The following is a 25381-nucleotide window of genomic DNA, read 5'->3' as shown; positions in this document are numbered from 1 at the left end:
GGAGGTAGGTGCTGCTCCTGGCCTGGGCTCGGGCCCCGCACCCCCACCCCACTGGCCTCTCCCGAACACTCCCGGGCCGCGTCTGGGCCGCAGACAGCTCCCGGGGCGTCCAGCCGCGCCGCCCCACCTCCCCTCCGAGCGCGGGGCGACCTTCCACCCCTTCGGCTCGGGGCTGCAGAGCCCGTGTGCCCGCCCCCTCGCGAGCCCCTCCCTCAGGACCCCACGGTGGAGACACACCCAGACACACCCCCGCCGCCGCCGCCTCTGCGGCTGTACCGGCTCCCGGGGCGCCGCCCCCTTCCTCCTCCAGAGCCTCACCTGTGCGCCTCTCCTCCTCGGCCCCGCGCTCCGCTCCCGTCTTTTCCCGGGTCCTGTGTCACCTCTCCGCTCAGCGTGGCCCCCTTTTCCCATGCTCCCCGACAATCCTGGATGCTGCCCCAGTACCTGACTGGCCAACCCCAAGCGTTCCCGACTCTCCCTTTTACAGCTCTCGCCCCTCCAGTGCCGACGCTAGAGAAAGACTTTTACTCCAGGGGCTTCTTCCTCACTGGGGAATTGCTGGAGAGAGCAAACAAAAAGGCGTGGTGTAGGCTCCAAAATATACATCTGAATTCGTGATGGCATCGACAGAGGCTCTTAATGGATTAAAAGTTTCAAAACAAACAATAACGCTTTGGAAAAAGGTCAGAGTGGTTAAAGTTGCAGTGTTTGCACTTCCCTGTTTACTCAATAAGTGTGTTGTAAATGCGAGGTGGTTATGTGAGCTTGTCAGGACAACTTCCTGGTGTGCTGTATAGTCTCATAAATTTAGAAATTAAATTGGATGCACGGGGAGCCTAAACCTGTAAGTCATTGTGATATATCCGAACTACCCTCAACTAATTGTGATTATTTGATGAAGTTGCAAACTTTTAGTGTAAAATTTGGGGCTTTTATTTTTGTCAGCTGTGGGGAATCAACTTTCCTAATTGAAGTATCACCACTTTGGAATTCCAAAGTTACAGTTTGTTGTGTAGAAGTTTTACTTAGTTTTTGCTAAATCTTGAAACTAAGCTCCAAGTTCTCTGCATGTTAATTGAATGCTAACAGGGCTGTGGAATTTTTCTTAACCTATAGATCATTCACCTCAGAGTCCCATATCCAAAAAGTGGACGCTTCAGTTGGTAAACTTAAAAATACTGGCAAGTCTAGCATGGTGATCGCACATCCCTGTGAATTGGAAGACTAGCCGGTCTACATAGTTCCAGGAATAGCCAAAGCTATATAGATCCTGTCTCAAACCAACAAATGCCAGGTGTAGGGGCTTAATTCTAGCACTCCAAAGGCAATCCTGGGAGGCAGAGGCAGATAGATTTCTGAGTTCAAGGCTAGACTGGTCTACAGAGCAAATTATAGAACAGCCAGGGCTACACAGAGAAACACTGTCTCAGGAAAAAAAAAAAGGTAGGATATTAGTTACTTTATAGTCATAACCTGTGCCACACATAAATTATAATCAACCTGTATATAATTACATTTCTTCAAAAATTTATTTCCTCCTCCAAAAACGGACATGGATTTTTATATTCAGTATGAAAAATACCTTGTGTTTAATGCCCTTCTTGATGAACTCCTATCTTTGTGCTATATAGCTTATTAATAAAGTATGGTTGTAGCTTGAATTTTTAGTGGTCTAGCAGGCACATTTTTTGTGTTAATTCCATCTTACTGTGAACTTAAAACACCTTGTGCCAGGCTTAGGGGCTCACACTAATCCTAGTTCTCGGGAGGTGGGATCACAAGAATTCCCACAAGTTAGAGGCCAGCCTTAAAGTAAGACCTTGCAACTAACAAAACACCTGCTCACAGTCCTATTTCTACATCCAAACATAAGGAAGGAATGTTTGTACAAGGAGATTTTTTTTTTTTCCTGAGACAGGGTCTCACTTATATAGCCCAGACTTATGATTCTCCTGCCTCAGTGTCCCAGGCACTAACATAACATATATGTACTTGGCAGTCCTTGTTAGAAGATTTAAATTTTTTAGGGCTATTTGAACTCGCACAAAGGGAGTAAAACTACTACTAAGAATAGGGTTTGCTCTTTCAGCAGGGTTGAATGTCTGCCTGTACTTACAGGCATGACCATGGAGAAAAGTGGGAACATACAATTGGAGATTCCTGACTTCAGCAACTCCGTACTGAGCCATCTCAACCAGCTGCGCATGCAAGGCCGTCTCTGTGATATTGTGGTCAATGTGCAAGGACAAGCTTTTCGGGCTCACAAAGTAGTACTGGCTGCCAGCTCCCCTTATTTCCGGGATCACATGTCCTTGAATGAAATGAGTACTGTGTCCATTTCTGTCATCAAGAACCCTACTGTTTTTGAACAGCTCCTTTCTTTCTGTTACACAGGGCGGATATGCCTGCAACTAGCAGATATCATCAGCTACCTGACAGCCGCTAGTTTTCTGCAGATGCAGCATATCATAGACAAATGTACACAGATCCTAGAGGGCATTCACTTCAAAATTAATGTGGCTGAGGTTGAAGCAGAACTAAGTCAGACAAGGACAAAGCATCAAGAGAGACCTCCAGAGTCCCACAGGGTTACACCGACGCTAAACCGCTCACTCAGTCCACGGCATAACACCACAAAGGGAAACTGGAGAGGACAGGTCAGTGCTGTGCTGGACATCAGAGAGCTCAGCCCCCATGAGGAGTCCACCAGTCCTCAGATAATTGAACAGAGCTCTGATGTAGAGAGCCGGGAGCCCATTCTTCGAATCAACAGAGCAGGGCAGTGGTATGTGGAAACAGGAATAGCAGACCAGGGTTCCCGGAGTGGAGATGAAGTTAGGGTTCTCGGAGCAGTGCACATCAAAACTGAAAATCTGGAAGAGTGGCTTGGGCCAGAGAATCAGCCTTCTGGAGAAGATGGGAGTAGTGCAGAGGAAGTCACAGCCATGGTGATTGACACCACAGGCCATGGTTCTGTTGGACAGGAAAGTTACACTTTAGGGTCTTCAGGAGCCAAGGTAGCTCGGCCAACCAGCAGTGAAGTTGACAGGTAAGTTTCATTTCCCCATTTAAAGCTATTGTGCAGACATTAAATGAGCCCTCTCTGTGTTACAGACAGCATCTTTCTTTCCTGATGTTCTTATTCAGCTTACTTTGGGCGACTGGGCATATGCCAGAAGACTCGCACTGTTTTCAAAGCAGGAGGCACATAGTTCTGAAGTATTCACGATGTATGAGAGCTGTGTAAGATCAGCCACTTCTGTGAATCAGAATAGCACTGCAGCTGCTCTAGGTCAGCAATTGCCAGGGCTCTCTCATCCTGGTCAGGCAGCTGTAGTCAGTCTGGTAACATTGCCCTTTCTCACTATATAGCATCATATGGGTAGGTAACCCTGGGGGGGTTTACTTCCCTTGTAGCACTGTGTATTTCTCTTTGCCCTTACCTACCAAATTAGAGAAAGTCTGTTACTGTCAGTAATTGTTCTTTTTCAAGTTAGAGTAAATACAGTTCAGTAATCCCAGAGAAAAGGTTTTTTAATGTTTTTCAAGTATAAGCTAGTGATGTTTCCATTGAAGCTGCTATTACCCCAGGTGCTGCCATAACCTTGGTCTTGACTGGTTTCTTCCTAATACACTGGATCTGTTAGAACATTTCCTTTTGATGGAAATAGCACTGGCTTTCATCTAGTTAATTGAAAGAAAAATGTTTCTAGTTTATATTGGTAATATTTTATGTTCTTTAATTTTCATTTATTTTTTGGGAAAAAGGTTTCTGTGGGCCAGGCTGTTCTAGAATTCAGGGTAGTCCTCCTCCCTCAACCTCCTAAGTGATGGGATTACTGGCATGAGCCACCATGTTTTTATTTTTTTGTAGTAGTTGTATCTGGGAGTGTTTTTGGTTTTGGTTTTGGTTTTTTGTTTTTGTTTTTTTTTTCCATACAGGGTTTCTTTTTGTGGCCATGGATATACTAGAACCCGCTCTGTAAACCAGGCTGTCCTTAAACTCAACTCACAGAAAACCACCTGCCTCTGCCTCCTGAGTGCTGGCATTAAAGGAGTATGGCACCACTGCCCGGCTCATGTTTGGGTGTTTTCTCAGAAAGGGTCTCACTCCGTAATTCAGGATGGCTACATAGCTTACTATGTAGCCTAGGCTAACCTCAAACTCAAGCATTCTTCCTGCCTCAGGCTACCAAGCACTAGAACTACAAACTGGCTTATTCTTTCCCCTGCTTAAAATAGTTTGAAATGGGAAAAGGCACTTAGAACCAAGCATAACCATCTGATTTCAGTCCCTGGCACATACATAGGAGAAGGAAAGAATGAACTCTAGTAAGTTATTGTTTGACCTCTACACACATGCTATGGCATATACATGTTTCATAAATAAATAAGTGAAATTTATCTTGAAAACAATTAAAACCAACTAACTCATTTCTTTGGTTTATAGCTGTTGATGCAGAGATTGAGGATTTTTTAACCACTTAGGTATTCTTGATTTGATGTGACCTTAATAGTCTATAAGTATTCTTGAGGACAGAACATATTCATCCCAAGTGCATGGTAACTGTTGTCCTCCTGCATTAGAACTATATCAGAAGAAATACCTTCTTAAATGCAAAAAGTAATAGTAATAATCTTTTTTAATACTTTATTATGTATACAATGTTTCTATCTGCATGTACACATGCACACCAGAAGAAGACTCCACATCTCATTATAGATGGCTGTGAGCTATCACCATGTGGTTGTTGGGAATTGAACTCAGGACCTCTGAAAGAGCAGCCAGTGCTCTTAACCTCTGAGCCATCTCTCCAGCCCCAATTATAATCTTTAATCTATATAAACTATGAATAGATTACCATAAAAGAAGGAATAACCAAAAGCTCAATAAGTCACATAAAAGAACCAAAACTGCCAGGCACCATGGACCATGCTTGGAATCTTAGCACTTGGGAGGTTGAACCAGAAGGATTGCTATGGGTTGAGGAACACAGCCTTGGAGACTAACCTGTGTAGTGAGTGCCAGGCCACCCAAGGCTTGCTAGCAAGACCATAGCTCATAAAGCAAAACAGAACTACAGACTGGGTTTTATTACATTTTTACCCCCTTTTCAGTAGCTGTTAGGGTAGAGGGCTTTACCTTCTCATAGGGGTCTACTTGCTTTGTCACTTTGAAAATATTTCTGTATGATTTAGTTTCATTCCTCAGCTATAAGATAGCGTAGAAACAGTATTCAAGTTCTTTGACACTCCTTGTCTATTGGTCCCCTTTATGCTCCTCTTCCAACAGATTTAGCCCCTCCGGCAGTGTTGTTTCCATGACAGAAAGACACAGAGCCAGAAGTGAGTCTCCTGGGAGAATGGATGAGCCTAAGCACCTTAGCTCCCAGGTATGTTGTTTTGGACTCAGGTTTGCTGTGTTGAAGAACTTCTCACTGAATAAATGAATAAGAAAGAAAGGTGTAGGAGAAACAGCAGTGGCCCTGTTAAATATTGGATTTGATAAATATTAGATTTTCCTTAATCTTGCTGTGAGCATTCTAGAATTAGAATTTGAGAAAGAAAAAATTAACAGAGTGAGGGTGGAATAGTGGCTCAGCAGTTAAGAGCACTTGCCAGTGTACAACCGTCTGTAACTCCAGTTCTGACGTCTGCAGACACCAGGTACACGCGTCCCATGTGTGCATGTAGCCAAAGCACTCCTACACATAAAAATAAGTCTTTTTTTTTTTTCTAAATGTGGAACTTTTTCCTGGTTATAGGAATATACCTGTAAACATGAGAGTAAAATTAACTCCCGAATGTTACATACCTTTGGGTCATTTAGAACCTGGATTAAAAATAATTTGATTTGGGTTAGGTAGAGAATATATATATATATATATATATATATATATATATATATATATATATATGTACGTAGTTGATAGTGTATATAATATTTGTTTGTGTATCTGTATAAGCATATTGCTTGTGTATTTGTGTGTGTGTGTGTGAACATATCTTTTTCTTTATTTACTTCCTAAATCATATTACACCATACTATAAAGTCCTAAGGGCTGGATGTGGTGGTGCACATCTGCAATCCCAGCACTTGGGAAACAGGCAGGATTGCTGCAAATTTGAGTAGCCTGAGCTACTTAATGAATTCCAGGCCAGCCAGGGCTGTAGAGTAAAACCCCATCTTAAAAACAAAATCTTGGGAGAATGGCCTCTTCTGTATTCTTTCCAACTCTCCTTAGCTAAGTGGTTGGTTGACATTTTTGTTTGTTTTTTACAGATACTAGTCATTGAGGATTAATTTTCAAAGCTGCAGACCATATAAAACACAACAAATTAGACACTTTAGCCCTTAAAAAGGAAATACAAGTAGGTTGAGATTGTATTGCTAGGCATAGTAATGCATGACATTAATGCCAGCACTGGGGAACAGAGGCAGGTGGATGGATCGCTGTCATTTCAAAGCCAATCTGGTCTACATAGCAAATTCCAGGCCAGTCAGGGCTACATGGTAAGACCCTGTCTTAAAAAAAAAAAAAAAAACAAAAAAAAAAAAAACTAATTTTTTATAATTTCTTGTTATCTAAACCACTGATTTGTTGTGTATATTGGTATACCAATAGCAGTAAGAAACTAAGTTTCTTAGTTTTGAAGGGTTTTGTTATTGTTTTGAGGCAGGGTCTCTATAGCCCAGGCTGACCTCAAACGTGACCCTTCTGATTGTCCCTCTCTTGGGCTGGGATTATAGATGTGTGCCAATACTTTCTGATGTTTTTTGTTGTTGTTTTCATTGAGTGGTAAAGAAAATGTTAAGAGCCAGGTACAGTGGCACACGCCTGTAATCCCAGCACTCAGGGAGGCAGAAGCAGGCAGAGCTCTGTGAGTTCAGGGTCAGCCTGGTCTACAAAGTGAGGACAGGACAGCCAAGGAAACAGAGAAACCCTGTCTCCAAAAAACAAAACAGAGAGAGAGCGAGTGAGAGATAAGAGGAAAAAGTAATTAGAATGCTTTTTCTCCCTATCTGTCAAATCTGGTATAACAAAGAAAGGTAGCTAGTTATGCAAATAGATGCAGTGATAAGGGCAGATCTTAACAACCTTATAGACTAATCACACAAACACACAAAAAGAGTATAAGTGCTTACTAGACTTACTATGCATGTAATTGACTTAGTGTCCACATAATTAAAGTACGTTTAAACAGATTTGTGTATTTGTATGTGAAGGCACATGTGTAGAGGGTGGTCACATGTATATATGATGGCTAAAAGTCAACCTCACAGTGGGCAGTGGTAGCACAAGGCTTTAATCCCAACACTCAGGAGCCAGGGGCAGGTGGATCTCTGAGTTTGAGGCCAGCCTGGTTTACAGAATGTGTTCCAGGCCAGCCAGGGCTACACAGAGATACCCTATCTTGGAAAACCAAAAAGAAGGAGGAAGAGGAGGAGGAAGAAGAAGAAGACCTCAGATAGTGCACCCTTTTTTCTTGAGAAAGGGTATCTTGCTGTCCTTAGACTCAAAGACTTGGCTAGGCAGGTTATCCAGGGAATCCTGTTAATTTGTGCCTTCCCAGATGCAGTTCTAGGGATTCAACGCAGTCCTAATTTGTGTGTGGCTTGGCAAGCACTTTACTGTTTGATCTGTCTTCCCAGATGTAGATTTTTTTTTCTTCTAACTAAACATATTTTAAATGTAGTTTCCATCTTCCTTCCCTTTTCTTCCTCAGAAAGAAAGAAAGAAAGAAAGAAAGAAAGAAAGAAAGAAAGAAAGAAAGAAAGAAAGAAAGAAAAAAGAAATTATTTTTAATTATCTGTGTATCTATGTGTAGTTTTGTGCACATGAGTACAAGTGCCTGCAGAAGCTAGAAGAGGGCCTTGGCACCTGCAGTAGTTTGAATGAGAATGGCCCCCAGAGGCTCGGTTTTGAATGCTTGGCCCTCAGTTGTGGAAACGTTAGAAGGTATGGCCTTGTTGGAGGAAGTGTGTTACTGAGGGTAGGCCTTGAGGTTTCCAGAGCCAACACCAGGCCATCTGACTCTCTGCTTCCTGCCTGAGAATTGGATCAGATGTGAACTCTCAGCTTCTACTTGAGCATCGTGCCTGCCTGCTGCCACGATCCCCACCGTGATGATCCTGGACTAGCCCTCTGAAATTGTAAGCAGGCCCCCAGTTCAGTGCTTTATTAAATACATTGTCTTGACCATAGTGTTTGGTCAGAGCAATAGTAACCTAAGACAGCACCAGGTGTTCCAGGAGGTTGTGGGTACTGGGAACAGAACTCAGGTCCTCTAAGAGAGCAACAAATGCTTAATTACTGAGCCATACCTCTAGCTCCATCCTCCCCTATTTTGAGGTAGAAAAATATGTTACCCAGGCTGTTCTTAAACACTTTGGGTTAAAGATCTGCCTGCCTTAGTCTCCCAAGCAACTGGGGCTACTGTTATGTATGCACTGCTCTGCCAGGACTTAAATGTTTCTGGGTTTTTCTTCAGCGTCCCAAATGCTGGAACAAGAGTACAACACTGTGCCTAGCCTAGATGTAGTTTTTAATTTCAACTAGGATAGAGATCATATTGTAAATATACAAGGGTATTTACCTGGCTAAAGCAAAAGATAAAGTCTGGAAAGAAATAAAATATAAATAATGCTATGAAATAGCTCATTAGGTAAAGGCAACTACTGCCAGGCCTGACAACATGGGACCAAATATTGAAAGAACAAAACTGATTCCTGTAAGTTGTCCTTTGATCTTCATACACACCACACACATACTCTGTCTTCCTGTCCCCGCTCTCACTTTGTGTGTGTGTGTGTGTGTGTGTGTGTGTGTCTGTGTGTGTATGTCTGTGTGCGTGTGTGCACGCTTTTGTGTGTGCCTAAGAAGTCCACGTGATGTAGGCGTTGAGAACTGAACTTAGGTCCCCTGGAAGAACAGCAGTGCTGTTAACCATCAAGCCATCTCTCCAGCCATAACAAACAAACAAGAAATGTCTAGAAATGCTGTGAAGGATAAATTACATTATAGTAAGTCCATTTACCAGTCATTTTCCTGTACCATAAAAGACCAAAGTAAGGCAAAATTTTATATATTTTATTGCATTTATTGCTTTTGCGCATATGTGTGGATGTATACTTATGCATGCCACAAAGCTTGTGGCTGTCAACTGGCAAGAGTTGGTTCTCTTCCATCTTGTGGGTCACTGGGACTCAGCTTTCAGTTGTCAGGCTTGGAGGCAGGCACCTCTGCCTGCTGAGAGATCTCACTGGCCAACTTACATTAGTATGAGCAAAAAAAAGAAAACTGATGCATTGAAATACTGGAACTGCTGCTCTGGTAAAATGCCTGCACTGAAGACAGGAAACATATGCTCAATGCCCAGCACTTCAAAAAAAAGAATTTTATGAGGCCTTGGATTTGAACTCTAACCCTTAAAAAACAAATGAACAAACAACAACCAAAAAAAAAAAAAAAAAAAAGTCAGGGCCAGCAAGCTAGATCAGCAGATAAAAGCACTTGCTGCTAAATCTGATGAGTTCCATTCTGAGGGCCATGCCCAGGACCTACATGTTGGAAGAAGAGAACAGACTCCCTCAAGTTGTCTTTTGACTTTTTTTTTTTTTCGAAAGAAAAAAACAAACAAACAAACAAAAAAAACCAGATCTTTATTGTATATGAATACATATATATAACAGTTTCCCCAGAGATGCTGTTTTCTCATTTCCCCATCTTCTGCCTCCTCTTCAACACCTCTGATATGAAGGACATTATTATACCTTATTTGAACTTCACCCAGATTCCCAGACAATGCCCCATCTTCTGTATTTGCAAGCTGCATGTTAATGCAGCCATCTACAGAGACCAGGTAGCCCTCGTATTCCAGTCCCCACCTAAGTTTTACCATCACTGCTTCCCTGTCAGTCAGTTGAGAAAAGGCTTGGGATTGGGGGGTAAACTCATTGTGAAAATCGCAAGCAGTGAGCCCCTCTAGCCTCCAACCCTCCGTGTCTGGCCCTTGGTGAGTGGAACAGCTGCTGCTAGGCAGAGCTGACCAATGCTAAGAGGAAAAAAAAAAAATATGTGTTTTGACTTCTGTGTACATGGTTCATGTACAAACATACAAATAAATAAATATCGTAAAAGATTTTTAACTTCATAGACTGGACTTCCTGACTATAAAGGGAGAATCTGGAACTGATTGCCCAAGTTAGGTCTTAAAATCATTTTCTGCTACCACTGGGAGGTTAAAAATACTTGGCCTAATTTTGCATCTAACTTACAGTTTTTCAAGCTCAGCTGTCCACCTGCTCATCAGCATTCACTGTCTGTTTTGTCTATAGACTTCTCAGTGCATGCTAAATTCCTTTCAAATTTTTCTCGTTTTCACTGAGATTCCTCATTCTTCTGAGTCCATGTAAAGCCCCATTCCCAAGTTCTACCTACCCTAATCAGTCCAGTGTTCTTTGATCTGTTGTGTTTTCTTAAACTACTGTTAAAGCATTTTACACACTGCCATCATTTTTCTTCTTCTTTTGGGGTGGGGAAGGAAGGAAGGCAAGCACTCTGTACTGAAGAAAATCCTCTGCCTCTTAAATTCTCCTGATTCTCTACTATTTCATACAAATTACTCCTTTCCTGTTTGATTTTGTTGTTGTTGTTTTTTTTGTTTGTTTGTTTTTTGTTTGTTTGTTTTTTTAATGTACATTGGTGTTTTACCTACAGTGTCTGTATGAGGGTGTCTCCTGGAATAGGAGTTACAGACAATTGTGAGCTGCCATGTAGATGCTGGGAATTGAACTGGGGTCTCTAGAAGGGCAGTCAGTACTCTTAACCACTGAGCCATCTCTCCAGCCCCTGATTTTGTGGTTTTTATTAAATTGAGGTCACCTTGGAAGCAGACTTTCTAACTGTATATATCTTTGACATTATCTTGTCAGTTTTACTTGAATATAATGATTCTAAAATAAGTATTCCATAGTTTGTCATTGCAAATACCATAAACTATGAAGGATATATCTACTAAATAGGAAGTTATTTGGTTGCTTATGAAACTTCCATTTTAAGGGGACAGCTAAAATTCCCAGTTTTGAAGATCTTTAAAATAACATTAGTAAAACTATACACACACATACCGAAAAAAAAAAAAGCTGGGCACAGTGGCTGGCACATACTTCTAAACCCAGCACTCAGGGAGGCAGAGGCAGGTGGATCACTGTGAGTTTGACGCCAGCCTGGTCTACAAAGCAGGTCCAGGATCAAGACTACACAGAGAAACCCTGTCTCGAAAAAGATAATAATATTAATGATTTTTTAATTTGTTTTCAGTTCTTTGAGTATCTGATAGCAATTAAAGATTGAAGTGATGGGAAACTTCAAAGTCCATGTCAAGTACATGGGATACTTGTTTAGAGAGTGTAGAGCCTTTCAGGTGTAGTTGTTTAACCCCTGTAATCCCAGCACTTGGGAAACTGAGTCAGCAGGAGCACTTTAAGTTCGAAGCCAGACTTAGTTACATAGAGAAGTCAGCCAAGGCTGTAGAATACCACGTATCAAAGTGACAAATAAAAAGTAAAAGAAATTATTTTATTTATATATATTTTTGGTGGTGTTTTGGTTTTGATTTTTCAAGGCAGCCCTCGTTGTAATTATTTCCTACAGGATTTTGTTTTAAAATTAATTTTAGCTAGCCAGGTCAACAAAGTGAGTTCCAGGTCAGAGAAACTTTAATGACTTTAGTAGTCAGCAGGCAAAAAAAAGAATTAAATTAGTAGTTTCTGATTGGTGGTATTTAACATAAAATTTTGAGCTAAAAGTGTTAATCACTCCAAACATTTTAAGATTTATTTCTATTGTTTCATTTTACTTTTTTATTATCACTGTCTATTAAGACAGAGTCTGGCTATGTAGTTGTGGAGGCCAAGCTGGCCTGGAACTCCAGAGCTCCATCGGCCTCTGCCTCTAAGTTTTGAGATTAAAGACATGCATATTATACCCAGCTTTATTATTTTTCAAATTCTGCATATGTTTCTTAACGACTGAGCCATTTTCTGGAGCCCAATCCCAAACTTTGTAAGTTAGTTGTTTAAAGGAATATATTCTTATCCTTCCAGTTGTCAGATGAAAAAGTCCCATGTTTTCAACCACTGTACTCTGAAGTCAGGTAAAGCTTGTTAGTTTTTAGGGGCTGGAGAAATAACTCAGTGGTTAAGAGCACTGGCTGCTCTTTCAGAAGACCCAGGTTTAATTCCTAGTGTCCACATGGAGCTCACAACTGTCTGTTAACTCCAGTTCTAGGAGCCCTGGCACCCACTTCTGGTCTCCCAGAGCACCAGGCACATGATGCATAGACATACATGCAGGCCAAACACCCATCCACATGAAATACTAGAAAGTAGAAAAATTGTTTTTAGTTTTTAGAATGATAATGATGTGCTGGTATATTACATTATTGCCTATACATCATATATACATATATAGTATAAAGCTAGCTACTGCTGGTTAACATGGTAATGATAGTATCATGAGTGAAATTTTATTGTATTTGCCTTTATATATTCTATACTTTCTTATGTAGTAGACAAAAGCCACGTTTGAATTTTTGCTTTAATTAGTTAAAAGTAATTGAAATTTTTTTTCTCAGTTGCATTAGGCATATGACAAATCCTAATAGCCATGTGGTTACTCCATTGAGTAGTTCAAATTATAGAACATTTTCGTCACAAAAAGTTGTATATACTCTGTAGTTGATTGTTTAGAATACAGTAGTAAGGATAGAATCAAGGGATAGGATTGTGGGCTCATATTCTCCTATTACTATAAAATAGCAATAAGCAGAAGGTTTTGGTTTGGCTTTTGTTTTGAAGCATGTCACATGTTGTCCAGGCCTTTCTTCAACTCCCTATGTGGCCAAAGGTAGTTTTGAACTCCTAATCCTGTTGTTTTTACTTCCCAAGTATAGCAAAGGCTTAATAAGTACCCAGTTCACAAGTCAGAACTTTGCATTGCACTTTTTATAGCAATGGAATAATACTCTCAGAATTCCTTTTTCATTATTATGTTAATATCTGTACTTTTTGTGTAGTAATAAACCTCTCTTTTGGCTCTCCATTATAAGTGTAGATGGACTAGGGATTTAACTAAGGGATAGAGCACTTGCCTAGCTTCCACAAGGCCCTGTATTCTATTCCTTACACTGCATAGATACAGAGAAGCATACATCTTAGAACAGGTACAAGTAGATTGGGTTGCTTTTAACTATGCTTAATGTTATGTAATATTCACGTAGGTTCTTTTTCTGGCCTCAGGTAGAGGAGTCAGCTATGATGGGAGTAAGCGGCTATGTGGAGTATCTCCGAGAACAGGAAGTATCTGAACGGTGGTTCCGGTATAATCCCCGACTCACCTGCATCTACTGTGCCAAATCTTTCAACCAAAAGGGAAGTCTGGACCGCCACATGCGCCTGCATATGGGAATCACACCATTTGTCTGCCGCATGTGTGGGAAAAAGTATACCCGGAAAGATCAGCTGGAATATCATATCCGAAAGCACACAGGCAACAAGCCCTTTCACTGTCATGTGTGTGGCAAAAGTTTCCCCTTTCAGGCCATCTTGAATCAGCACTTTCGAAAAAACCACCCTGGCTGTATACCCCTGGAAGGGCCTCATAGCATTTCTCCTGAGACAACTGTCACATCTCGGCAAGCTGAAGAAGGGTCACCTTCTCACGAAGAAACAGTTGCTCCTGGGGAATCTGCCCAGGGCTCAGTGTCTACTACTGGGCCAGATTGAAACGTGGAGGGGGAGGGGGCAGACCCTCTTCCCCTTTGGGCCGTTACCAGCCCCTATCAGGACCATGGGCTGGTACTTAGATTCACAAAATGCCACATCGCTCTACTAGAAGATGTTTCTATGGTGTTGCCAAATTAGAAGACCAACATGCAGAAAGCACTAAAGGCTCTTCTCCTCTCTCCACCTCACACTTTGGAAAATAATCAAGCAAATCAGCTTCTAATTCAGGGATCAACAGCCTTGGTTTGTTAACTTTATAAGAAAAAAAAAATGTTTTTAACAAAACTGATCAATGAATGGTCATTTATCTACCAGTCATGATTGAACATTGTACTTAGGTCCATATCATCTTGAAGGGTTAAAACCCAGATCTAAAAAAATACAAAAAGCAACAGGATCTTTGGCCAACTGACACAGCCTATCAGAAGAGGGAAAGGTAGTCACCATGGTGAGAAAGGGGAATCTTTCCTTCCTTTACCCTGCCAGAGCATGCATTTCCAATTTAAGGAAGAAAAAAAAGGGGGGCTGGATACTGGTGGTTCTTAATACTCTAAAAGGTTATAATTGCTCTTGCCCTGTCAAGGCTTCTAATACCTTGCCTGGTTGTTTGATGTGATCAGCTACCGTGGAGCAGCATTCTAGCGGGCAGTGTCACCTGAAGCACTTTAGGCACAGAGAAGTAAAATGAGCAGCCAAGCATTACAGTGGGCACTTCTTCACGTGGGTGCTTGAGAAAGAGGAGCAGGGAAGGAAGTGCTTTTGTGCTTTGCAAATACTGTACAGCACAGAGGTGAAGTGCAACTTCCTGTTTGGTGTTTGTAAACCATAGCACTTGCATACATCTTTGGGTGTTAGAAAGATGTTTCTAGTTCTGTGGATTAACCTGTTAGGCTGACTACCAAAAGTTCATCCTCTTCAGCTCCTAGTTTCATATAACAGCAATATTGTACTGGAAATACCACTTTCCAGTGAAATGAGGCTGGATTGTATTTTTAAATCCACAGGTCTCCACATTTGATAACTTTTATATGATGTTTTTAAACAGTTTTTTCCTGCAATCTTATAGTTGGAGATTCAACACTATTGTTCTTATTGCAACCACATTTCATTTCCTTCTACATGTTTTGTACCTTATATTTTCAATCCAATGAAGACCCTCACTTAAAATCTGTCTTGGGCCTGCATCATAAACCCATTAGAAAATTGCTGGTGATTCCAAGAGCTTTGAATTTTGTTTTGTTTTGTTTTTTTTATAATACACTACAGGGCACTTCACTTACAAGAAAATACCATGCCCAGTCATGTTGCAATAAATGAGCAAGGGATCAATTCTTATCAGGTCTAGTTACATAATCATTCCTAAGACTTAAAACTCCAAGGGGTTTTCTTTTTTTTTTTTTTTTTTGTGATACTGCATTTTTCTAAGATTCTTAATCCAGCTCTGAAAGAATTTACCAAACATGTAGAGCTTTATATGGCCTGTCTTGCGTGCAGAGAGAGAAGGAGGGATGCTAAATAATACAGGCAAACAGATGCCTGCCGTCTACAGTACAAATAGGAAGAGGTCTCTAGCTAGAATGATTTTAAGAGCATACTTAAATGTGTAGTTGTTTTGGTACAGGGATGCGGATGATTCTAAGAGCTTTGGGTGATGGGCTGGTCCTACCTGCACTAGTGAGCCAATTACGAGAATGTGAAGTTTGTGTGCTCCTTTCTTGTGAGCACTGTGTGGTGTTTGGAAAGGTGGGAAAGGCAGTTTTGATAAGAAACTGCACCGTTTATGAGAATGTGAAGTTTGTGTGCTCCTTTCTTGTGAGCACTGTGTGGTATATGGAAAGGTGGGAAAGACAGTTTTGATAAGAAACTGGAGTGCAAAGAGTGGCTTTAAACGATCTGAGACTCAGATATACTGTTAGAACTAGAGAAAGGTTTACTCTTCTGAAGTATAGAAATGCATCTTTGTTTTGTTTTAGTTTTGTTTTTGAAATTCATCTTTTGAAGGAGTGTTACATTGCTCTAGTTGAAGAGCCTGCCCTCAAAAGCAGCACTGGAGAATAGTATCTCATCCTTCATAATAGTGGGCTTCTTGCTACTTAGTTGGGCAACAGCACGGTAGAGTGAAACCTGTCTGCTAGAGCCACCTCAAGGATTACTGTGCTCGGTGGCACAAAACTGGAGGGTTAAAGCTCTAGAGAAACTTTTTAGCTTGGATTGGAGGCTTTCAGTAGACGGATCTTGTCATTACTGATCATACGGTAGCTGGGATGTACAGAAGATGCTGCTTTAGATGGAAATTTTTTTTTAAGCAAACCAAAAATATTTTAAGTCTACTCTTCTTTTGAAAAGTTAAGTTGTATGCTGCAAAGTTGTTTTTTGCATTGTTAGCTTTTTAGATTATTTGTGAGAAAATGCAGCGTTTAACTACTACCAAATTATAAAGGTAAAGTGCAGTAATTTCTATAAAAAGAAACTTGCAAGCACTTAACAGCACTCCCTCCAGGTCAGCCAAAAACAGCTTGAATGGGGTAGAGTCTGTTGAATGCATGTTTGGCGGGTTCCCTTCCGTTTTCACTCATTCTAATAGGTTTTTACTGTACTGATACTGTGAATAGTGTTTCTTGTCCTAGAACCACAGCAGCCCAATCTTCTTTGCTGGTTCTCTCCTCTAATTAGCCGAATCAGAGCCATGAAATTCATGAGACTTCTACCAGGCTACCTTTGAGACAAATTAAAGTTTGCAAAAAAATAATCTTCCGTTAGAAGTGAAACCATTCTAAATATTCAGGATTCTTATCCAGATTCACTGTGACATTGTCCTACTTCTTTGCTGACATCACTGTAGGGTCATAAGGGTTAGCCAATAGTGGTGCATACCAGCAGTAGGCTCATTAAGGGTGTACTAAATGGACTTTAGCTGATGCTGAAACTAACTACCAAATCTTGACTTGCACACGTCACCTTGTGAGGGGAACTGTATTAGCAGGGAGAGCTAAATCATCAGTAGGTAACTTAATGCAGTGACCGTTACCACTGAGTGGCACTTGGAAAGCAGAGGAGCTATCCAGTATTCTCAGCAAAAGCAAAAGAGAGTTGACCACATGTGTATCTGTTTTCATTCTAAATAGACTTTATTCTCTCTGAATTCTGATACTGGTATAAACGATGTCATTCCCACATGGCAGTATCACTGTATTTACACAGAAAGGCTCTTCCTAATGAATTCTTCTCCTTTTACTCAGAACCATAATTACCTCTAAACTGAATTGACTTTTATGTAAGTTAGAAGGAACTCCATAGTCTGGTTTTTTTTTTTTTGTTTTGTTTTGTTTTGTTTTATTTTGGTTTTGGATATTTTGAGACGGGGTCTTGCTGTGTAGCCCCTTGCTGTCCTGATCCTCACCACATTGCCCAGCAGGGCCTTGACCTCATAGCAGTCCTTCAGACTCAGCCTCATGAGTACTGAAATTACAGGCATGCAGCACCACACCTGGCCCCTATTCCATTTTATTGTACTAAAGAGCTAAATCTAGTCTTGACTACATAAAACTGAATTAATCTGAAAAGGACAAAGAAGAAAGAAAGCAGTTAGGAAATTTTTTCTTGTATTGCTTTGTTTGTTTCCAGCTATCAGTGAAACTGTTCCCAAGACAATAAGAAGTAAGTATAGACTGTCCCTGCCTCACAACAAAGCAAATCTAGCTGCGGTCAGATTGTCTGGTGGGAGAGTGACTTTTGGAACTTCATTTTCATTGTTGAGTGGTTCTCTGTCCAAGAAATGGCTTTTACACAGTCATACTAGTTTTGTTTTGTTTTGTTTTAACTTGTGTAAATTACTTTTTGTTTAACAAGATCTTTTTCTTTTTTCTTTTTTTCTTTTTGTTTTGTTTTGTTTTTCAAGACAGGGTTTCTCTGTGTAACCTTAGAAGTCCTGGACTCACTTTGTAGACCTCAAACTCACAGTGATCCACCTGCCTCTGCCTCTCTGAAAACAAGAAGGTCTAATTTAAAGAAATAGAAGCAGTGGAAAATGAAAAGACTTCTTAATTGTAGTAGAAAAGCACTTAATCAGAAAAATTTTAAATCCTGTAAGATATGTAAGCAGGCATAATTTATTTTCTCTTCTGAATATGCCCTTTTTCTTATTTGTATACTTATTTATTTAAGGAATATTGACTGAGTCATAATTGAACAGTCTTTGGAAATGGGGCTTTTTACATGGGCCACAATGGAAAAGAATTTAAAATACTAAAATATTTTTATAGCTGAGAGCTAGGAAAAGGAACAACAGCTATTTCCAGGTAAACCACTGAGTTTGAGTGTAGCTCTTAGCAAAGCAGATCCCTAGGGCTTGAGTTAGATCAGGGTTCGGCAATCCATGGCCCTTAAGTCAAATACAAAGTCCACCTGCTTACATGAGAAGAGTACATCGGCACACCTATGTGCTTACTAAAGTGAAGTACATGGCCAACAAAGTCTAAAAGTACTCAGTGTCTAGAAGGTGGCAGAGGAGGTTTTCTGTCTCTGGTTGACTTCCAAACATTTAACTACAAATTACTTCTCTAACATTTTGCCTTTACCATAGTTTGGTAGAGGCTTTGACTTCATAGTCGTATCTGCATCTGGTACTTGAGTGCATCATCCTTCTCTAGATCCCATAAGCTCTCTTGCTTTTTCTTTTGCTTGAATCCCATTCCAAAGGGCATTTAGAATGGATTATAAACCAAAAGGAAACAGGATTATGATTTGTCATTGTCTAAAAGGTGTAAGTAGATTAAGTTTAGAAAATTGTTGCTTAGAACAGGGTATTTCTTACTTTAAAAAATTCCCACATATAACAGTGGGGCTAAATAGGTACCCTGTTTCAAAAGCTCTTATTGTTTTAAGTAAGTTTTGCCATTTTTGACCTTGCTTTAGCTGATTTGCATAACAATGATATAAGTGAATTTAACCTCCCTAGAATGAAAGCATTTTCTGTCGTGGATACATATTACTGGTTGTGGTAGCTCTTGCCTGTAATCCCAGCACTTGGGAGGGAAGGTGAAGATGAGGAGCAGGAGTTCAGAGTTATCCTTGGCTACTTAGAGTTTATGGATAGCCAGGGCTATGTGAGACTCTAGACTCAAAAGCAAAACAGAGGTTTTTTGATTTTTATCAAATGTACTGTTTTTCTAGATTAGACAACTATACTTTTCCCTTCATTTTAATATTTTTCATTCTGTCCATTTGTGGACTAACAAAAAGTCCAATCTTCCTATTTCTTTCTTCTGGATGTTTTAAAACCTAGTAAAACATCAGAATTTCAAATTTTTCTTAGATCCATTCTTGCATATCTGTTATTGTTCAACTTGTTAAAATACATATTGGACCATTACATATTTGCTTTGTGAATATTCATTCTCATTGTTATATATAAGATGTGGGGAAATGTAGAATTTTAACTGTGTTCATAGAAATGCTTACAAGAGGAAAATATGATTTCTCCCCATTTGGAAATAGTACAAGGGCTTCAGAGTTTTATCTGGGCAGAGTTTTCTAGGCTATGCTAATGCAGTATAGTGAGTTTGATTTGTTGTTATAAATTCTATCATCATAGATAAAAATGGGATGTGTCATTAATCTCCACGCAGGACATGTCTTTGCTACTTTTAGTTTAGTTCAGTTTAGTTTTTTGTTTTATTTTGTGACAGGGTCCTCACTGTGTAGCACTGGCTGACCTGGAGCTCCCTAGGTAGGCCAGACTGGCCTGGAACTCAGAGAGATATGTCTGCCTCTGCCTTCCAAGTGCTGGAACTAAAGGCATGCTGACCACCTCTTTGTTCTTATCCAGTAAGATACTACTATGTTTCATGTGATGTAGCCTCTGAAGAATAGATAATCCTCATTTTAAGTTTCAGACTAGTCATCTAAGTTAAATCAACCGTGTCCCAGAGCACATTACACTTAGTAACAGAGGGAAAGAACTTGGATGCAGATAACTGTCATACAATTATGCCCTATTTGGCTAACATTGGACCAGGATTTTTTTTTTTAAGATTTATTTATTTATTATGTATACAATGTTCTGTCTGCATGTACACCTGCACGTGAGAAAGAGAGCACCAGATCTCATTATAGCTGGTTGTGAGCCACTGTGTGGTTGCTGGGAATTGAACTCATGACCTCTGGAAAAGCAGCCAGTGCTCTTAACCTCTGAGCCATCTCTCCAGGTCCCTAGATCAGGATTTTTAAGTGGTACTTTTCCCCAAGCTGGTGTTGGTACTTAGATAATAAGTAGGCTTTCTTCCTCAGGACAAGCCAGAGTTGAATAGTATGAGTATGTTAGCACACCTGAACTTGTTACATTACAAAGAAAGTAATTATTGCTAAGGCTGATGACCTCAACCCCTTAGAGATGTCAGTACAAATCATCAATGTCTGTTGTGTTGGAAGACCCATCTTTTCTCAAATGACATTCAGCAATGCTGGGAAGACAATATTATCTGAAATCTACATTATCTTTACAGAGGGTACAAAAATAATTTTTTTAACAATTTATTTAATTTTATTTTCTGTGCATTGGTACAAAGGTATTAGAATCCCTGGAACTGAAGTTATAGACAGTTATGAGCTGCCATGTGGGTGCTGGAAATTGAACCTGGGTCCTTTTGAAGAGCAGGCAGTGCTCTTAACCACTAAGCCATTTCTCCAACCCACGAAAATAATTTTTATAAATGATTTCTAATCTCACATCCTTCCCCTTGTTTACCAAAAGTTCTTAACTTCTTAACACAGTTAAAAGAACCCCAGTAGATCAACTAGTAGAAGCTTTAAACAGCAAAGCTAACTTAAAAAGGCAGAGAGTGGGGTGAGGGAGTGGGGGGTACTTTTCTAATGCTTGTTATTTTGTGTCTACTGAGTAGGTCCTGAGGAAGAATCTCAAGTGTACCAGCCAGTTAAGGGAGTCTTATATTGAGCATCACATGTGACCAAAACCTTAATTTAATACCCTGGATCTTAGGATGTGAATTATTCCATAATGCCAGAAGTTAAAGTATCTCGTGGAAACATGCAATTACTTGTCTTCACTGGTAGGTAATATTTAGGAGACTGTATTCCACTAAATAAATACTAAATACTTTTTGGTACCAGACAATATACTTGGAATTTATAAACAAAACCAGCTCTAATTAGTTATGGCTTCCCAATCTTTTAAGGGGAGTTGTTTGTTTGTTTAGTTGGTGTTTTGTTTTTGAGATAGGGTCTCTCTAGGTAGCCCTGGCTATCCTAGAACTCACTACATATACCAGGCCTGCTTTGAACTCACAGAGATCTGCCTGCCTCTGCCTCCTGAGTGTTGGGATTAAAAGCATGCTGCACCATGCCCAACATGGCTTCCCATTTTTGAGAGTCCCAAACCTACTTGTTGGGAGTCTAAGACATGATTTTTTAGAAAGCTTGTACTTTTTCTATATAGAGAGATGTTCTAAAAAGTCTTACTGTACAGTGTGCTACTAGCATAGCTGCAGTTATGTCAAAACATTTCTGAGGTAATAACACAATGTTTATGTTCTATTAATTTAGCTGATCCTCATGTCAGTCTATTGTGATTTTTTTTTTTTTTTTTTTGAGACAGGGTTTCTCTCTGTAGCCTTGGCTGTCTTAGACTCGACTTGTACACTAGGCTGGCCTTGAACTCTCACAGAGTTCTGCCTGCCTCTGCCTCCCAAAAGCTGGGATTAAAGACATGCCACTATGGCTTGACTTTTTTTTGGGGGGGGGAATATATGTGATTATTGTTACTTTCATTTTAGACAGAATGACACACTTTGTCTTTCCATGGGTGATCTTAACACCTGATACTCTGAATAGCCTCTAGTGCCTTTTGTGAGTATAATTATGGCACATTTTCTAGATGAAAAAACTGATGAGCCCATGGGTACCTAACTTGAAGAGCTAGTATTTACCAATCCAATTCCAAATCTAGACTACCTCCACTGTATCACTTTTACTTCCTGTGTCGTGTCTAGTATTGTTCCTCCTTTAGTGAACTTGTAATCAAGAGTAGGAGCTGGAGCGATGGATCAATAGTTAAGAGCACTGGCTGTTCCTAGGGACCTGGGTTTGGTTCCTAGCACCCACAGGACCACTTACAACTGGCCGTTATCCCAGTCCGGGGCATCCAAAGCCCTCTTTTGGCCTCTTCAGGGACTGCATATTGTGCAAAGACACATGCGAGCAAAACACCCATAGACGTGTAAATAAGTAAAATTTTGGATAACCCAAGAGCAAGTTATCAGCAGATTTTTTTCAAAAGATGATCCAGTTGGCCTCTCTGCTGACTTGAGTAGGAATATTGCCCGCTTACTCAGAAGAATTACCGACTTGGTAGGTCTGATTATGAATATGTCACGTGAGTTAGTCTTTAAAAATGAAACTGCTTTCTGGTTTCTTACTGCTGTGCAACAGACTATAAAGCTTAACTCTAAAGTGGCTTAACAACCATTCTATAAATCTTGACTTTGTGAAAAGTTAAAATTAAGAAAGAGGCAGCAGGTTGACTGGTCAGGAGGGTCCAAGATTATGTCATGCATGCCTGATGAAAACCTGTGCTTACTGCTGTTCAGGGACTCCATGGTAGTTGGAATTGTTTTTTGAGGGGGGTTTTCACTCTGTAGACCAGGCTGGCCTCCAACCCAGAGATCCACCTGCCACTGCCTCCCAAATTCTGGGATCAAAGGCATGAGCCACCACCGGCCTGCAGGTAGTTGGACTTCTTAACATGGCAGCTGGGCAAAAGATGCCACTCTTCTTAGAGGCCAGGCCTATAGCATCATGGAGGCACTGCCATACCTGAGTCAGTGCTGAGGGAGTCCACATCTTAGGGAGAGGAAATAACCCTAACACTGTATGTAGACACATGTAGAGATTTTCGATCATATTTGTTTACAGGTAACGTTAGGTTTTTTATTTTTTTTCTAAACCTTTTGTGAACAGTTACTAGTGCCATTGAAGCCGTTTATTTCATCTGCTGTGGGGCAGTAAAAGATCTAGAAGGAGAATGAGACAAATGTTTAAGGCTCATTTATGTCTGCCTTCTTTCAAGTTCCTGAAGCAGTCATTCCTTCCCCACTCTGTACTGGGTTCTAGGTTACAACCTTTTGCTGTGCTTGCTGTGAAGCCACTATAGGTGTGCGTACTGAGCCAAAAATATTCCCTAGGACATACATTTTCAGGAATTTCTATTGTGCGGCTTAATAGCCTATTGTTAAGACCATAAGAGGTTGTTGTACTGAGGTCTCTCTAACCACTAAGCTGCATCTCCAGCTCCAGATAGTAAGTTTTGCATAGTTGTTTTATCCCGTATCTATCTCTACCACTTCTCTCATATAATTTTGTTCTTCAAGATTAATTGGCTAATCCCATCCTCACTGCTATTCTTACAGGAGAGTCAGTTGTCCAGTTTTGTGTATCAGTCTCTGATTTAGTAATTGTTAGCAGCTTCTCTCATTCAAAGTCACGGATCATTGAAGTTTTTTTGAGGCTTGAGTTGTCAGATTTATAATGCCTTATTTAAAGCTTTGCTGACTTAAAATAACTAGACTAGAAACTTAAACTAGTCCTGCACTGAGAAGAAGATGGTAGAGAATAAATTGTACTCTATTAATTATCCCCAAATCAGTACAGTTCTGAGAGAAGAAAAGGTTTGAGATAGCCTGTGAGTAGAGTCCCAGAGAAGTAAGTGTAAAGGCTTCCCAATTCTCATATAGTACAGTGATCTCTGTTGCTAAGTGAGGCCTAGAGGAATAGAGGGGCACTAGAAGCCAAAGGCTTACTTTAGGACTTTACAGAATGCTAGGAAGTAGGAAAATCAACAACAAAACAAACAAAGAAAAACTGTGGTGTAGTTAGATATCCAAAGAGTTGAGACTGATTAGTTGGTTGTTTTTTTGTTTTTTTGTTTTTTTTAAGTTTATTTATTATGTATACAATGTTCTGTCTGCATGTACACCTGCACGTGAGAAGAGAGCACCAGATCTCATTACAGATGGTTATGAGCCACCGTGTGGTTGCTGGGAATTGAACTCATGACCTCTGGAAAAGCAGCCAGTGCTCTTATCTCTGAGCCATCGCTCCAGCCCAGTATTGATTAGGTTTTATCATGTAAAGATTAGGGGGAGTTTTTATTGAATGAAAAGAATAGAATTTAAATTAAAACTTTTTAAAATACTCATTTCCACCCAGATAAAATCCACTCATCTCTGCCTTTCTTGTCAGAGCTTTAAAGTTCCAGTTTCAGGAAATGACAGATTTACTGTGATACGCTATGTTGTTACTCACATGCTGTATTCTGGCTCATGGAGAACTTCTCTGGAATCTCTGTGCTGTGAAGTTTGGGTGGTTGCATAGAGGGAGAGAACAAGATGAGAAAAGGGGGAATCCTACAGATTGACAATCTTTCCTTTCAGCATCACGAGTCTAAACCATTTCAGCCAATCATGACAGCTCAAGTGAGTAGTCGCTGTTTGAGGGTTAGGGTTCTGCATGTAGTTTCATCTTCAAGCAGATGCTGATGACATTTGAAAATGATGTTTCCTATAAGTCATAGAAACACACCTGTAGTGGTTAAGAACCATTCAAAACCAGAGATGCTATGCAGGGAACAAAGCTTAAATGTGTTTCCTCTGGAAGCCAAATTACTAACGAGCTCACTGAAAGTGTGCAGAAAGTCCACCTCTGAAATGCTATCAGATGGCAGACATACTTAGAATTTATACGGAGTTTCTAGTATTTTTACAAAAATAACTCTAAATCTGGTAATGAGTTTTGTTTTAATGAGCCTGTTTTCTTTTTGGAAAAATGGCTCAATAAAAATATCACTAAAGAATTCAATTGTATATGCATGTGCATTAAACACAGAATGGTATACTGATGATAGTTCATGCAGATAACTTTTATGGGAAGTTAGCTATTTTCTTAAAGTCTATTCATAAATGTATGCTAATAAATATATTTACTCACCATGATCTTGGTAGCATAGAAGCATTTTGTTAGCTGTGTTGTACTAAAAATTAAATTCTTGGTATAATAGGCTATGAGAGCTTTTATTAACTTTGTATTTGGGCTGAAAACTATTTCTTGCACTTTCTATTTATAAATATATGTTATCTCATATCTAACAGTTAGTGCATCTGGTTTTGTCTCGTTTTGAAGAGCTAGCAGATGTAGGTGTTAAAGTGAAATATGTGCTTAAAGCCCTGGCAAAAGAAAAAGGAAATGTGCTTATAGCGACCTGAGACAGGCTAGAGATCAGTACAGAGACTGAAAGTAGCTGTTGGGATGGACATACTTTTGCTGTGAACTGCAGTACTGCTGTGAGTTGTCAGGTGTTTGTGTGAGGAGAAGGTGTTTAATGAAGGCAGATAAGTCCGTGTAGAGTATCCTACCTCCCACTAAATACTGAGCATATTCAAGAGTTCCCTGTATTCCCCTACCCCCATTCTTTACTATTTACATTTCAGCTCCTCTACCTCTGAGCCTCTGGCTGAAGAAATAGGGTGTACCTTTCTATAGCAAGGAATGCTAGACTCAAAATAAAGTCTTTACAAATGCTTA

General features: G+C 40.1%; 2 protein-coding genes across 4 annotated transcripts; one reads left to right on the top strand and one right to left on the bottom strand.

The window, feature by feature from the left end:
* The first annotated feature begins 544 nt into the window (after nucleotides 1-544).
* Nucleotides 545-25381, top strand: Zbtb37 (zinc finger and BTB domain containing 37). Of its 3 annotated transcripts, none has more exons than XM_060364551.1 (4): nucleotides 545-683; nucleotides 2119-3049; nucleotides 5294-5393; nucleotides 13304-25381. In XM_060364551.1, exons 2-4 carry the CDS (start codon nucleotides 2121-2123, stop codon nucleotides 13787-13789), a joined length of 1515 nt encoding a protein of 504 aa, XP_060220534.1. In that variant the 5' UTR covers nucleotides 545-683; nucleotides 2119-2120; the 3' UTR covers nucleotides 13790-25381. The 3 variants fall into 3 exon arrangements, with proteins under 3 accessions (XP_060220534.1, XP_060220533.1, XP_060220532.1); XM_060364550.1 differs by having other exon boundaries at nucleotides 558-683; nucleotides 2093-3049; XM_060364549.1 differs by having other exon boundaries at nucleotides 567-683; nucleotides 2090-3049.
* On the bottom strand, nucleotides 6308-9959 carry LOC110560728 (small nuclear ribonucleoprotein F-like). The gene is given in 3 exon segments (XM_060365004.1): nucleotides 6308-6313; nucleotides 9610-9908; nucleotides 9911-9959. Coding segments are annotated over 3 exon segments (354 nt in total).

This window comes from Meriones unguiculatus, chromosome 11 (assembly GCF_030254825.1).
Source record: "Meriones unguiculatus strain TT.TT164.6M chromosome 11, Bangor_MerUng_6.1, whole genome shotgun sequence".
NCBI lineage: Eukaryota > Metazoa > Chordata > Mammalia > Rodentia > Muridae > Meriones > Meriones unguiculatus.
The sequence above is the reverse complement of the archived record's forward strand: the minus strand, read 5'-3'. Positions and strand labels throughout refer to the sequence as shown.